This window comes from Spodoptera frugiperda, chromosome 8 (assembly GCF_023101765.2).
Source record: "Spodoptera frugiperda isolate SF20-4 chromosome 8, AGI-APGP_CSIRO_Sfru_2.0, whole genome shotgun sequence".
NCBI classification, from domain to species: domain Eukaryota; kingdom Metazoa; phylum Arthropoda; class Insecta; order Lepidoptera; family Noctuidae; genus Spodoptera; species Spodoptera frugiperda.
In genome coordinates, this window is record NC_064219.1 from 2,363,499 (window position 1) to 2,378,123 (window position 14,625).

General features: G+C 36.8%; 1 protein-coding gene across 1 annotated transcript in view; it reads left to right on the forward strand.

Annotated features, from left to right (window-relative positions):
• LOC118275536 (phosphofurin acidic cluster sorting protein 1) overlaps positions 1 to 14,625 on the forward strand; it is a 141,953-nt gene that overhangs the window by 108,643 nt on the left and 18,685 nt on the right. The window contains 2 exon segments of the mRNA XM_050695471.1: positions 9,922 to 10,149; positions 11,899 to 11,992. Of these exon segments, the coding sequence (XP_050551428.1) occupies positions 9,922 to 10,149; positions 11,899 to 11,992 (322 nt within the window).

Genomic DNA, 14,625 nt, shown 5'->3' on the forward strand with positions numbered 1-14,625 from the left:
GTGGTTTTTAGTCAGTAAGAGTCTGACACTCCTCGCCTCGCCCAAGGCGGGATGGCATTGGATGATTTTCCCCCTTAAAAACACCTATTTACCGGGACAGGGAGGAGTATGTATCGTATGCATGTAACAAAAAGCGGTTATTTCAATATTACAAACAGACACTCCAATTTTATTCATTAGTCTAGTTTCAAATACAAAATGCTAATTGAGTAGAAATATCGTATGTAACATACAAATACATATGAAATGTAGACTCGAGTATACAATACTCGTTCATCTCGCGATATTACATTGTGTTCTGCCCGGGTATTCGAAATCACATTAGCATTCACATTTATATGTTACGAGAAATGGAAAATTGTTCTCGAATTGTGTTAGCTATCTCTATATTATAGTAACATGTTATTTTCATAGAGATAGAAGAGGTAGATATTAGATTCTTCTCTCTTATTGAGCCAGTCACAAATGTGACATCCGAGATACAGGTCGATTTAGGCTGCTTTTCCACCAGAGATGTGCTATGCTACGTTGCTGTGGACGCGTTTGGCTTCCACCAATCATATTCATTGGTACACATAGCTAAGCACTGGTAGAAACGGACTCAGCTAAACTATGGATGTGTGCTATGGATGCCTTCTCTACTATCGATACATCGCATACTCGAGCTACGCATCTTCCTCCCATAGCTACATAGCACATCTCTGGTGAAAAAGCACCCTAAATCACGCACAGAAGCCCTTTCCTCCCCTTTTAACATTTGTAACAAAAAAGTTGTATTATTAAAAAGTTAACAATTGTTACAAACCTTTTCAGTTTCAGTAAGCCCTTTCAAATCTCTTTGCTTTTCTTTTTTTTTTTGTATATTGCTGGTACATTTTTTTTACATTGTTGTAATAGGTTTTGCTGATTTTCAGCGAGTGCCAGTACAATAATTGTGAAACAAAAGTTTTTCTTTCGTTTCAATTGTGTTTCGGAGATTATGTTGACATGTGTAAGGTGACTGGCGTGGGTCCTCTAGATATTTAGCTTTGTGTAAAGGAGTGTCTGAATGATTCTTTTGGTGATAGAAGCTTGGTAAACCAGCTATTTACTTAACTTAAAACTTGATTGAATACTATATTATAGTTTACCAGTTGCTGTTAGCGGCTTCGGCCGCGTTCTCGGATAAAAATAAAATCCTGTTACCCAAGTCAGCGCGTACCCTGTCTGCATATCAAATTTAATCAAAACCGTTCAGTAGTTTCAGCGTAATTGACGGACAAACATCCAAACAAACAAACTATCACATTTATAATATTAGTGAGATTTTTTTTATGGAATAGGGGGCAGTATGGTTGATGCTTTATATCCAAAACCAGTGAAATACTATTAAGTAAGTATTACCACATCAAAACATGTATCTACATTAAACTAAAGTAGCAATAAATTCAATAAAAATACCATTATCCTGAAAAAGGCTTTTTTGCTTATGCCGGGAACGTTAATGTACTTTTTTCTTCAGTACGTAGCGAAGACAAATTGAATATACTAAGAATTAACTTTGACAAACGGTTTTTGCTTACAGTTGCTTAAGTACCTGCCTTCTTTATAAATTAGAAAAGAATAGAAACGATATAATATTATTATATTGTACATGTATATTAAGTTGATATATAATATTACTAGTGAACTGAACATTATTTAAAACTCCATATACCTTATTTCTGTTTTTTATGTATTGAAAAAAAAAAAGTTGCCACCTATATAACGTGTAACAAAAAGGGGGTATACATATCAATTGCTCGGTTTCTAGATAACATAACAAACGATACGGGAAGGGTTTTTTAAACTCATGTTTTCATGGTACCAAGTTATAAATTTTTCAAATCGCGCCGGCGTGCGAATCAGTATTAGGTAGACAGGTACTAGGAGATCAGATTGACAGAAGAAATGTTTCGTAATATTAGCGAGTGATCCCTGTAGTGTTGTGACACGTTTGTATGATTTGAAATCAAGAATCATGCGATACCAATTATTTGGTACAATTTTTTTTAACGTATTTTAAACTGAAACTTTGTGTAGAGATTCTATTCAACCTGTATTCATCAGTGCTTCTTGATGTATATGGGTTGTTGCGGCGCAAACGCCTCACCTAGATAGTACAACGATATGTCACTTATACGTCTAATTGCTATAATAGTTTTACCAGGCGCAAGGTATCCGTTGTGTTAGCCTGTGGGAATTTTGAATTTTTCATTCTACCACCGACCTTCTTACTGTACGCACGATTGTAATAAATAGTTGTTCATTGTAATTGGACTTTGATTAGCCCCAGTGTATAGTCAAAATATACATAGGTATTTTGTTATACGTTATATTTTGCTCAATTTGGGAATCGCACTCAAGACCCTTGCACGAACCCTTACATCGCTATACGCACAGTCAAGATTTAAATCGAATCTTTAATCAATCCTAATCATCGTCCGTTAACTTTATTTACTCAGAACTTGAAACGATTAAGCACATAGGTACTTGTATGCGAGAGTTTTCATCGAACACACAGTTCGGCTCAATGCAATCGTTTGCCGTTCAACAGAGTAGACTGCGCGCAAATACGCAAATACGGGCGCTTCATCTGAATAGCGCAGGATCAATTAGAGTAGTCTCGGTGTGTGTTCTCTCTCGACTCTCGAGTTCTCTGATGTGGATCTCAGGTTGAGTAAATTTTACAATGAGTATTTACTGTGATAAAAGTTTTTTTATCGTATTTAGAGTCATAGAGACTTTTGCTAATGAGCAGCGTGCATAGACGCGGCGACGTCGCACTGCTTTGCTGAACTGAGTTGAAACTATTAAAGCTTTTTCGATATATGTGTTTACGTGAATAAACCGTTGTTTTTAGTTAATTTACCCCTAATTTGTTCAGAGCGCTATATTTTTAAGCAATGTGGTATTTTTGTAATGTGACTAACTTAGCAAGCTTACTTAGCCACCACACCTATGACGACCAGAACCACTCTGCCAACAGTGTGATGACAAAAAAGACTAAAAAGAAGAACTTAGCAAAGTTACCACATTATACCATACACAACAAAGTTCTCAGAACCATTATTTTATATATACATATATATAAATATAATACTAGCTGCTTCCGCGCGGTTTCACCCGCTCTGCTTGGCTCCTATTGTTCATAGCGTGATGTTTATGTTTTATAGCCTATAGCCTTCCTCGATAAATGCACTACCCAACACAAAAAGAATTATTCAAATCGGACCAGTAGTTCCAGAGATTAGCGCGTTCAAACAAACAAACAAACAAACAAACAATGAAACAAACTCTTCAGCTTTATAATATTAGTATAGTATAGATGTCTGTTTCGTCTGATGACAGGACTCGTAACTTATCACAGTTGTCACCACATATAGACCTCATTATGAATGTACCAACCAGTACCTGATCCCCATTGAATGCAGAATCACATCCAACATTAATACAGTAATGACATGTTCTAATTAATGCTGTCACTCAAGCCGAATGCGGTGACACTGCAATATGTCGCCGTTTGACGTTCACTGAAACGAGGGATTAATAATTAATTAATACGGGTTTAGTTTCTAGCTTTGTTTTAGAACTAAATAACCGTTATATTTGTACAAAATTGTTTGTTTTTGTGTGTCACCTGTTCTGTTTATTTTGGAATGTAGGCACCTAGGAAGTTAGCGTCGAGCTGTAGCGGCTCTGATAAACTTAAGCAGTGCAAGCGTGACTGCTGAACAACAGTTGCATTGCTATAGACCGAAGAGAAATTTGTATGTCAATCAGTCAAATTGCATATGGATTTGATGTAGATGTAGATTGATGTAGATATGTATGATGTTTGTAAACGCACAGGAGAAAATCCTGAAGTGGGGCAACGTTTAAAAAAAAAGATCTTGACATCAGTCAATGTCAAGTCTATCAAAGTCAAAGTCAAAGCATTTATTTCAATTAATCCTAAATAAGGCACTTTTGAAACGTCAAATTGAATTGTCCGTCAGTCCGTCTGTCAGTGAAGCTAGGCGCTATACATACAGATTTCACGATATCATACAAAATACTATAAAATCTCACCAGCCTCTAGTTCCCAACCAATACCGTAAGTAATTATGATAAAAGCTCATAGCTCTAGACTTTCAGCGGTAAAAGATATTAAGATCAGTGAAAGGCTAGAAATGGCAGTCGTGATCCAGTTGCTGTGCGCTGCTAGCGTTGGCCATGCGCCTTCCAGACGGCTTTCACTTCCCCCGGACATTGTCGTGGACAGGGCTGTCGAATTGATGTAGAAACAAAGATTTACTTACTGTAAAATATATTTTGCTATTTTTATAGGACACGGTTTGTCTAGTTTTAGCATGTTTATTGCGATAGAGAGCGTAACATTCATTATTGTAATGAAGATATTTTAAAGTATCCAAATGAACTGGCGCAGTTTAAAAGCATGTAATGACTAGTTGCATATGTAACATCTGGACTAAAGAGGTAATGTTTTATAAGAATAGCACTTAAGGAATAATAAAAGTAACTATTTAATAAAAATAAAGAATCGCCTTCAATTGTTAAAATGCGAGCCGCCACCTTTAAAGTCGGGTAATATCCTTATAACCTTCTCCTAAGTCTGAAAAATACTATGCCGAAAACCGCATCAAAATCAGTTTCAGCCAAACGCTAGATGCCAAGAGCCGAACCTCTTATTTGGAAGTCGGTTAAAAAGCTTTTGTAAAACTGACTTTTAAAATATTTTATATTTAATACATTATAGTACTCTACCGATTCTACTGCTACCGATCAAATTAATATAAAACGATCACTTATACCGTGTACTACATAAACACAATGTAGTAATTACTTAGGTAGGCTTATTTAACTAGGACAGACTATAATATTAATTGTCTGATGTTAATAGCCCCTTCCATATAAACCGCACTTAGTCTACAAAGAACAGCTTTTAATATAAACTCCATTTTAAGGTTAATTAAGATACTAGTTGTGTTGTGCAAGTTTCAACCTTACTAACTTAGTTTATAGTAGAGTTTAGAATAAAGGGAAAGCTCTAAGAAAGCTAACTTTCAAGTAATGTTCTTATTATACAAAACGTGCAGTTTTTGTTGTATTTATTTTGCTACTCGGTTAGTTGGTTGTCACGACTATACGTATCTGGGTCTTTGGTTCGGCCTCCAGGTCAGATATAGAGCGGACTAACCTACCACACGTATCCTTGCAACTCCCGTAAGCCAGGATCTTCAAGAGAGATCGATATCATCATAAGAATCGATCCGAGGTCTGGTACGTCTTAAGAACATCCAGTTAGATGGGGCTCAGTGGGGCTGATGTCTGATCCGGAGCTGCGGACTACCTAGCGGGTTTACCGGAGCTCGAAAAGCAGAAGTAGGAATGGGGTGATTTTTAGTCAGTAAGAGTCTGACACTCCCTCTCGCCCCGCCTAAGGCAGGAGAAGTCATTGGATGATTTCCTCCCGTTAAAAAATAAGGGACATACTGTCTTGGATATCGAAATAACATAATGAATCAGTTCAGAAGTAAAATACATTTAATTTTGATAATGATAACGATATTCAGAGAAGTCTTACTGACTATGCCTAACTTCCATTAATTGAAACAGCTAACTAGTGCTACAGTAAGTTACTATAAAGTTAAGCGATGGAAAAAGTTGGGTAGCAGCCCTACACTGGCCAACGTTAAGCTGTACCTATATAATAGCCAGTGGAGTCGGAGCGATTAGCCAGCCGGCTGAACGACCGAGGGAAGTTACATGTATGTACAGACAAACAAATTCATATAGAGATGAAGATACGAGTAGACATAGTTTTTAGAATGCTTTTCCACCAGAGATGTGCTATGCTACGTTGCTGTGGATGCGTTTGGCTTCCACCAATCATATTCATTGGTACACTTAGCTTAACTTGGGTGGACGATGGACTCAGCTAAGCTATGTTTTTTGCGTGCTATTGATGGCTTCTGACATCGGTTACTCGAGCTGCACATCTACATAGCTTAGTATCATTGCAAACAGTTTTATAGTAATAGCATTCATTGCATAAGAGAAAGACATTCCTGACTAATAAAGGCATACCTCTGAAGGTATATAATACGTATACCAAATATCGTGAAAACCTTAAAATGTCCTTTCAATTACAGCATTTCACATAAATTATACTAAAAAATACCTAAACCTAAAATGAAAAACTACGCAATAACCTAAAAGCTAATTACTCTTTACGGTCTGTCATTCTAATTAGACAAGTAAGAGTAATACCATCGTTGTTTTTAAGTTAAATTAATATTTATTTTGCCAGCAATATAAACGGTCCCTTAATTAATGAACGAAATATTCGCGGCTTTCCGAGAAAAACTTATTTCGCTTATACATATATGCTTTTTGCTAAATTAGCCCTAGTATATATATGTACCTAGTACATATTCAGGCTAAGCTTCATGACGTATGTGCTCAGTTTACGTTTTAATTATGTTCACTGGATAAGTCTGTATCGTATTACTAAACTACACTATACTTTGGTCGTGGGTGTATTCTTTTAGGTCGGTAAAGGGATCGCCGGTTACCTATGATTATTGTGTGGTGGGCTAATCACACTAAATAATATTATAAATGTGAAAGTTTGTTTGGATGTTTGTCCGACAATCACGCTGGAACTAGTAAAACGTTTGTTATGAAATTTGGTATACAATCGGTAGGAGCTAACTTGGTTAATAGGATACTTTTTATATCACAGGAATACGGGCGAAGCCGCTGGCAGAAGCCAGTAATGTAATAGTATTAGATATTTCTAATTAACTTAGCCACGTGTAAAATCGCCACTCAGACAGAACAGTGCCAGTCATGTCATTGAGTAGAAAATGTGGGAGTCCATGTTTGTCTATGTACTTTCTTAATTACATATGTTTTTCATTAATTTTAACTTTGCGTGGGGACCCAGACTCGATACAAGAATTTGTAGATCACACAAAGAGTTGCTCGGTGCAGAAATCAAAACCGCTGCACGTTACGTGGCAGCCGGTTGCCCAGCCGTGCAGTCAGAATTACTAGCTAACTATTCCAGCAAAAGGAAGCGGTATCTATCTGCATATGATTACACATATCTAAAACAACTAATCCGGTTATAGTTACTGCCACAAACTAACCGGGCAACTTGCCCCGACCCTCAGGAAGCTGTTACATTCATTGGACGTCTGCACCGGTTTGCACATAATCATATCATTGATTTAAATGTGTGGGTGACCTAAATGCAGTGCTATATGTATGGATTATTTAATACGGTTTATCAGGAAAAGTTGTTATACAAATCTGTTTGAATTGTTGGTATTTACAACTGTGTTTTGTTAACAATACATTGATTTTTAACAAATTAAAAAGACAATTGCCTCGTTGGTCGAGTGGTCCTAACTGCGACTCGGTCGGGCAAAGCATTGCTGGGCTATTTTCGGTTTTTGAAAATTTGTTTGACAAAAATTATGACTCCTTAACTTTGATTCATTTTATGTGAGTATTGTTTTCACATACGACTAAATAAAAAAACGTGTGTAATATATTTTCATTACCTAACTGACGGACTACATAGATTTTTTATTTTCATACCCCGTCATCATCCCTATTCTGAAGTGACTGACATAGCTTAGAAAGAAAGATACATTAAATTTTCCTTTTCCTTTATTACATTTTCACTTAAATATAAGACAAAAATAACTAAAACAACAGGAAAAGAAATTTCATATCAAATATGTATTTTTTGTAGCACATAATAAATATCACTGTTGATTGTACTTTGGCACGGAATTTTCCCTGAAGCGCCAGAAAGCCGTCTTTAAATAAAAGGGAACTTTATTTAATAAACATTAAGAATTAAGGACGTACAAGATTTAATAGTTTTTAGTCTGCTCATGACACGTGTGATATATGACGGCGCCATATTTATTTATCGCGTGTAAAATGTAATGTTGTGTATAAACACTGTTTGGATGTATGCACTTCTTAACTCAGAAATGTGTTCACATTGTGCGGCACGGACAAATAGTAAGTATCAACTATACGTGCCACATAATGTTAATACATCAGTGAGTAAACAAGTGCGCAAATGTCAAAATGGAACATAATCCAATGAATTCTTCCGTCTTGAGCGAGGCGAGAGGGAGTATCAGACTCTTACTGACTAAAAACCACCCCGTCCTGCTCCTGCTTTTTGAGCGGGAGCCCTGGTAATCCACTAGGCAGTCCTCAGCTCCGAGCGACATCCTATTGGGCCCCATCTGTGACAGTCTGCTGGCTTAAAGGCGGACGCACACGGGTCTGGCTCTGGTCGGGCGGCGAGCTACCTTCTCGCCGTTCGCAGACCCACACTTACGCACATCTCTGGCACATAAGCAAACAGTTTAATAAGAAATATTAAGGTTTCTGTACTCGCTAACACTGTTATAATTAATTTTGAGATAAATTTTCTTAAGTGCTACGTAAATTGTTTTCGGGGATGTTGATTTTTCATTAGACTTAAGATTAGGCTCCAAATTGGTGTTTAGACTATGAATAATTTGGGACAATTTCTAACAGAATTTGGGCTTTAAGGGTGCTTTTTAGGTCTGGCAAAAATACTCTATTTTACGAGTCAAGATCAACCATGGCCTTGAAAACGGGATGAGAAATATGAAAGGTACCAATTTTCTCATCCTATTTACGTCACAGCTGGAATCTATCCATAATCCATATTTATGGTCCTATCTCACAAAGTAATAAATCCCTAGCAGGATTGAAATATTCCATACCTTACCTTAGACACAGAAAAAGGTACACGGAGTATTTTTACGAAACAAATCACAAAATCCGGCTTATACTATACCCTGTTGTATCCATATACTAGTTCTATTCCCAGTTCGGCTTCTGACCGTATGTTCATAGTTGGGTAACATAATATTCGGTCCTTTGTAAATAATAAGATAATATTGTGTGGGCGGCTTATTTGCTGTACGGCGTCTCGAAGGATTTATTAACATTTTGCTCGGGATATTGGATTTCTAAAACATCTCGGATGTCTAGCAAATTATTTTTATTTGTTCAATTTGTTTATTGTTCTTTTTTTTATTTTATCTTTATTTGAATTCTTTAATAATTTGCTGCGACAGTGAGTGTTAAGAAAAAGGAATAAATGAAAGGTTTCTTTAAACATCTAGCTAAATGTCGGAATCTAATAATGGCACTTATTACTGAAAATGAGCTAAGTTAGCTTATATTCAACGGTTGCACTTAATATCATCAGATTAACAATCATGATATATTATGTCTATACCACCCTATCGAACTGATCATATATCACACAGTTATCACCTGTCCGCTTATAATTTCACTGACAGAAGAGACAGAAATAAAATTGGATTTCTTTACTTCGAATGATTCTAATACGAATGAATTTGATATTTCGCTATCCAATTATAGAGGTATATTTGATTTGACGGGACATATCGATAGACATCGAAATACGACTCTATTTGTGGAAAATGTATGAATGAATAAATGAGTAATGTGCACGTTGGTGGATGTGCTACGGCGTAGCGCTCGTAGCAAAGGAAATTCTGTGTCATTATTTACTGAAATCTAATTAGATTTCATGGCGTTTTATCGTAAAATATGCTATATTCGTGAGTTTTATTTAAGTCAAAGTTAAAGAGTTTATTGCAACTAAGTGTACAGATTATGGTCACAAAATTATTATAGTGCTTAAAGACTTAGCGACTTTTTACGAACGTTTATTACTGTTTCATCACTTTAACTTATATTCTTTGACATTTTGACTGCAACTACTAAAGATCGCAATATCACCACCTTTCAATTCTTCTGATAAATGTTCTACCTTTATTTATTCAACGCTTTCCTTGTCCCCAGGCTGTGCACTCTTCGGATAACCAGGCTCAGAGTATGTGGTGCGCTGGGCGAGACGGGCGGTGGCGCTGCGAGTGGCGCGGGCGCCGGCGCCGTGATCCTCGCCGCGCGCATGCACAGCTCCAAGCGGACACTGCGGTCCAATGACATCGCAGTCCCGCCGCTTGATGTCGAGCTCGACCTGTGCTTCTCACTGCAATACCCCCACTTCGTCAAACGGGATGGTAACAGGTTAGTATTTCACTTATTATGCCTTGTTCGCACCACGCTCGTATTTTAGTATTTAGTAGCTCTCTGTCACTTCGATTTGATGACTATGCACTTCGCTACTTGACTTAAATACCAGCGCGAGCGTAATGCGAACAAGGCATTAACGATATTAGTTAAGTTGCTGTGTTGATGAACTTCTTATAATTTGGCTTAAGGATTCATGGGAAAAGTCACTTGGGTCTATTCACAAACTAGCTTCTACTACTTCTGTAATAATCCTTCCATGCCGTATACAGCTACAGCGACGGCAACCGCTTCTTCACCAATCTTTTGGGGTCTATTATGGCCTCTAATATTACTTTTATAGTGAGAGTGTTCAGTCATTGTATTCCATTAACATTCAACAAGAATGGATCGTAACTATTTCTATCAGAAAAATACTCGTATGGTTCTTTCTATTAAGAAACTTTTATCACCGACGCGACAAGCACAGACAGTCTGTTAACTTTTACGAGATTTTAAAAACCTAATATTATTCCTAACCCCTCAACGTTCCACCATAATATTCTCAAGTCACAATAAAAATAATATATTTAAGTCGACAGCATATAAACAGTGTGTCTTCCATCACTGGCTATTAAGACATTAATCTAGTTTTTGCAACGTGTGTATGTTTGTTTGTATAGATTTTATTAGCTTTTTATATAGCTAGTAAAATGTGCTAAAGTATTCATGTTAGACGGTCAAGGCTTGTTGTGTGATTAATCTTCTTCTGTCCATACTGTTTCTAGCTAATTGTCAGTTTTCTTTCTTGATGAATGGTGTTTACATTCAGTCGTGTGTTTGTGCAAGTACATTTTAGTATGTATATTTTGTTGTGTCTCTCTGTCTGATTGACTGAAGTATTTTGAACTGGATTGTATATCGATTTTTCTTAGCTTTTTATTTATACGAAAGTTTAGGTATTCCCCACTACTCACACAGAGGCAGTAACACAATTTTCTTAGTGTTTGAAATACTTTTGAAAGAAATACATTAAAAATATTTATTATAATAACTTTTGTGAGACATACTAAATTTATTAAAAATCACGGTTTACTCACGTATATTAATGGAGAGTAAGCTCTTAGAATAGGCTGAGCGACGTCGCCGCGTCTGCGTACGCTGCTTATGATGAAGAGTCCCCCTGTGTCTCGAAACTAGTAGAGCTTTTCTCCATTAATACACGTGAGTAACCGTGATTTTTAGTTAAATTCAACATAAATTCTATATAATTTACAAACCAGATACCATTCTCAGTAAATCTGCCTTCAGATCCCATAACGGTCATAAAGCAGCTATTTTAAAACCTAGTACTTTTCCCATCGCTCAGTACTCGAGTCAAACAACATGGTATAAACAATTTGGCCAATAAAAGGGAACATAAAAGTACACTGGAAGCGACTGACGATCCAATGGTCAATCTTCAAAGAGCCGTTTATGTATGTTTACAATACGATTAATCGGTTGTTCTCTCGATACTGTACTAGTGTAGCGATTATAATAACATTATTTTAGATTCCACTAATGGTTGATGATTTTGACAGTGCAAAACTGTTTTTTTGAAGTCGTTTAAAAATGGTTTTGAAGAGGTATGCTTAGTTGACTGACTGTCCGTTAACGAAACCTTTATCCGATTTCTTTGTCGTTTCTTACTCCATGTGAATTGATAGTATAATTTACCGAATGTCGTCAATAGTCCTTGTTTCAAAGATTTATTTTTAATTTCAGATTACAAATCATGCTGCAGCGTCGGAAGAAATACAAGAACCGCACAATTTTGGGATACAAGACTTTAGCTGAGGGCGTTATCAGGATGGATCAGGTAAATAAATATGTATACACTTCTCATTTCTGGTTGTGGTTGTGACTGACGTTTGGTAATGGAATAATGATTCCATTTGTGCAATGGACAATGGTCCAACCATTGACGGACTCTTAAATTATGTTCGATTAAATTGAGAATCTCCTTCTTTTTTTTTAGTTTGACCTTATTGTTTATATGGGTCATAAAAATGTTCAACTCCGCTAACGTCGGTCACCGGTGACCACCACGGCGTTCAATGTGTTAAAGGTATCCTGTCGTCCGATCGTTCTGATATTTGTTACATACTCGTCATAATCTTAACGGTCTTACAATATAAGCCAATTAAATCAAAAAATATATCTGTGTACTAATAGATCAAGTCATCCATTCAGGCAGATTTTCCTGAAAATAATATATCCTTTTAGAACGTTTGTTCTCATATAGTTGTTGTCTCAATTGTCGCTAATTCACCATGTCGGAGCGGTGTAGTCTGGTCCATTACCTCAACACTATGGTACGATGCACAATCCCTATCCTGTTATGGTCGAATCTTCTCGCTCCACTGACCCCATGATGTGGTTAGTGGACGCTGCCGATTGTCTCATAACTGTGTGGGATGTCATATGGTGTGGTTGATGGACAATAGTATTGACCAATATGACCACCTTCTTTGTACCTTTTTAGGTGTGAATAGAATTTTCAGTTAGGTCAGCGACCTTTCTTTGGTATTTATTATGACGATGTATATTTATCCTAGTCTTTAGGTAGGCACTGAGTCAAGGTATATGAAGACTTTTTGTATTTTTTTTTTTCGAAAATGTAGCTAATTCGTACTGAATGTGACAGTTTTTGGGACTGTCAAGCAGTACCGAAACAGGTTAAAGTAATCGAAACGAGAACGCGTTCGGCGCTCTGATTGGTTAGTTTATTAGAGCCGGCCAATCAGAGCACCGAACGCACTCTCGTTTCGATCACTTTAAACGTAAAGTAAACTCGTACTAAGGGTACAGAATGAAAAAGTTTCCTTCAAACAATTCATACTGGCAAGTCATCCTTGAAAGCGATCAAAGTTTTATGGCAACTCTTCAATAAAAAAGAAACGAAATAAAAGCTAACAGATTTCTTTCTTCAATCCGGTCAGAGACTGAGTCCCCAGATGTCCCCAAGGTCAAAGGTCACATCTAAAAATAACCCTTTCAAATATCTTCAGTGGCAATAAAGTTATGGTCTCAGTGTGTCGGAGTTATAAACCGATTGGTTACCAATTGATTCCTGGAAGGATGTTGTGAATCTGAATCGGTGTTTGTAATTGTTTCTGCAGTGGTTAATTTGGTTCTAAGATATTTGCACCTAGCTTCACTGACAGACAGATAGACAGCATATTTATTTCTTTATTACCTATTTATGGTTCAATTTGGCGGCGCAGATTGCTTACTCTGCTCGTTTGTCGCCCTTGTTGGAATAAACGAATTATATTTATTTTAGTAGAAACAACGAACAATTTGTTGAAACAATCGGTACTAGGTACTAGCTATCACTGGTATTTTGTCCTTGGTTTTTGTTACAACTAATTTTGTATTTGCATAGTATTTAAGTATGGCAGTGTATGAGTTGGTGTTTTGGATTTTTTTTTTCACCTTTTGAATATTGCCAATATAAAAACATAATATAACATTTTGAATGTCGTTGAGTGTGATCAGAATTAGTACAGAACGTACCTAATATTTTTTTTTGTAATATCGTTTTATATAATTTTAGAATAAACAGAGATAATGCAAAAAATCCCATTCACAAAACAATAAAAAAGTCCATCAGTTTTTCCCCGGATCATGTCCGCCATGAACGCGTTCGCTAAATACATTTACCGCACATATGTACGTTCATATACACATACATATAAGTACGTAGATAACTCTTTAAATTATCCGCTTAATTGCAACGCCCTCATTATCGGGGCTCAGGACATTTGTCGGTAATTAGTGAGTCACTGGTAAAGCGCTCCAGCGGGATTAAATTGGTTATCTCTTTGCATACCGTTTTATGGTGGGACTAGAGATTCGATACTCGTGAATTGTTGAATCTTTGTAATTCAAGCATGGTACACAAAGAAATGTCCAGCGGTGGACGAGAACAGGCTGATGATGATGATGACACAAAGAAATAGTTTCTAAGTTCTACGGACTATTTCGAAGGGCGATGTGTTAAAAGTAAGATTAAAAACGTACTAAAAATAATTTGGGTAGGTATAATTAAATTTTGAGGGAACTCTCGCCTTGGGTGAGGTGAGAGGAGTTTCAGACTCTTACTGACTAAAAATCAGACTCTTCCTACTCCTGCTCTTCTAGTCGGAGCCCCAGTTACCCGCTAGGTAGTCCGCAGGCCCGGGTCGGGATATAATTAAAGCTCTTTGAAAACCCCAAAATTACTTCGGCCGCGGTCGGAATCAGGAGTGCAGTGTTTGTAATCAGTAGACCTACCTAGCATACCAGCTTATTACGCCTTACCTAATACTATCAAAACCACAATCCCACCACAATTAATCTGACCTACATAATGCCTTGATTATCCTGTTCCCTCGTTAAGTTCACTGACCGTTAATCGATGTACAAATTTGAATAGGCTAATAGTTTCCTACTAATGTGTGTGCACTG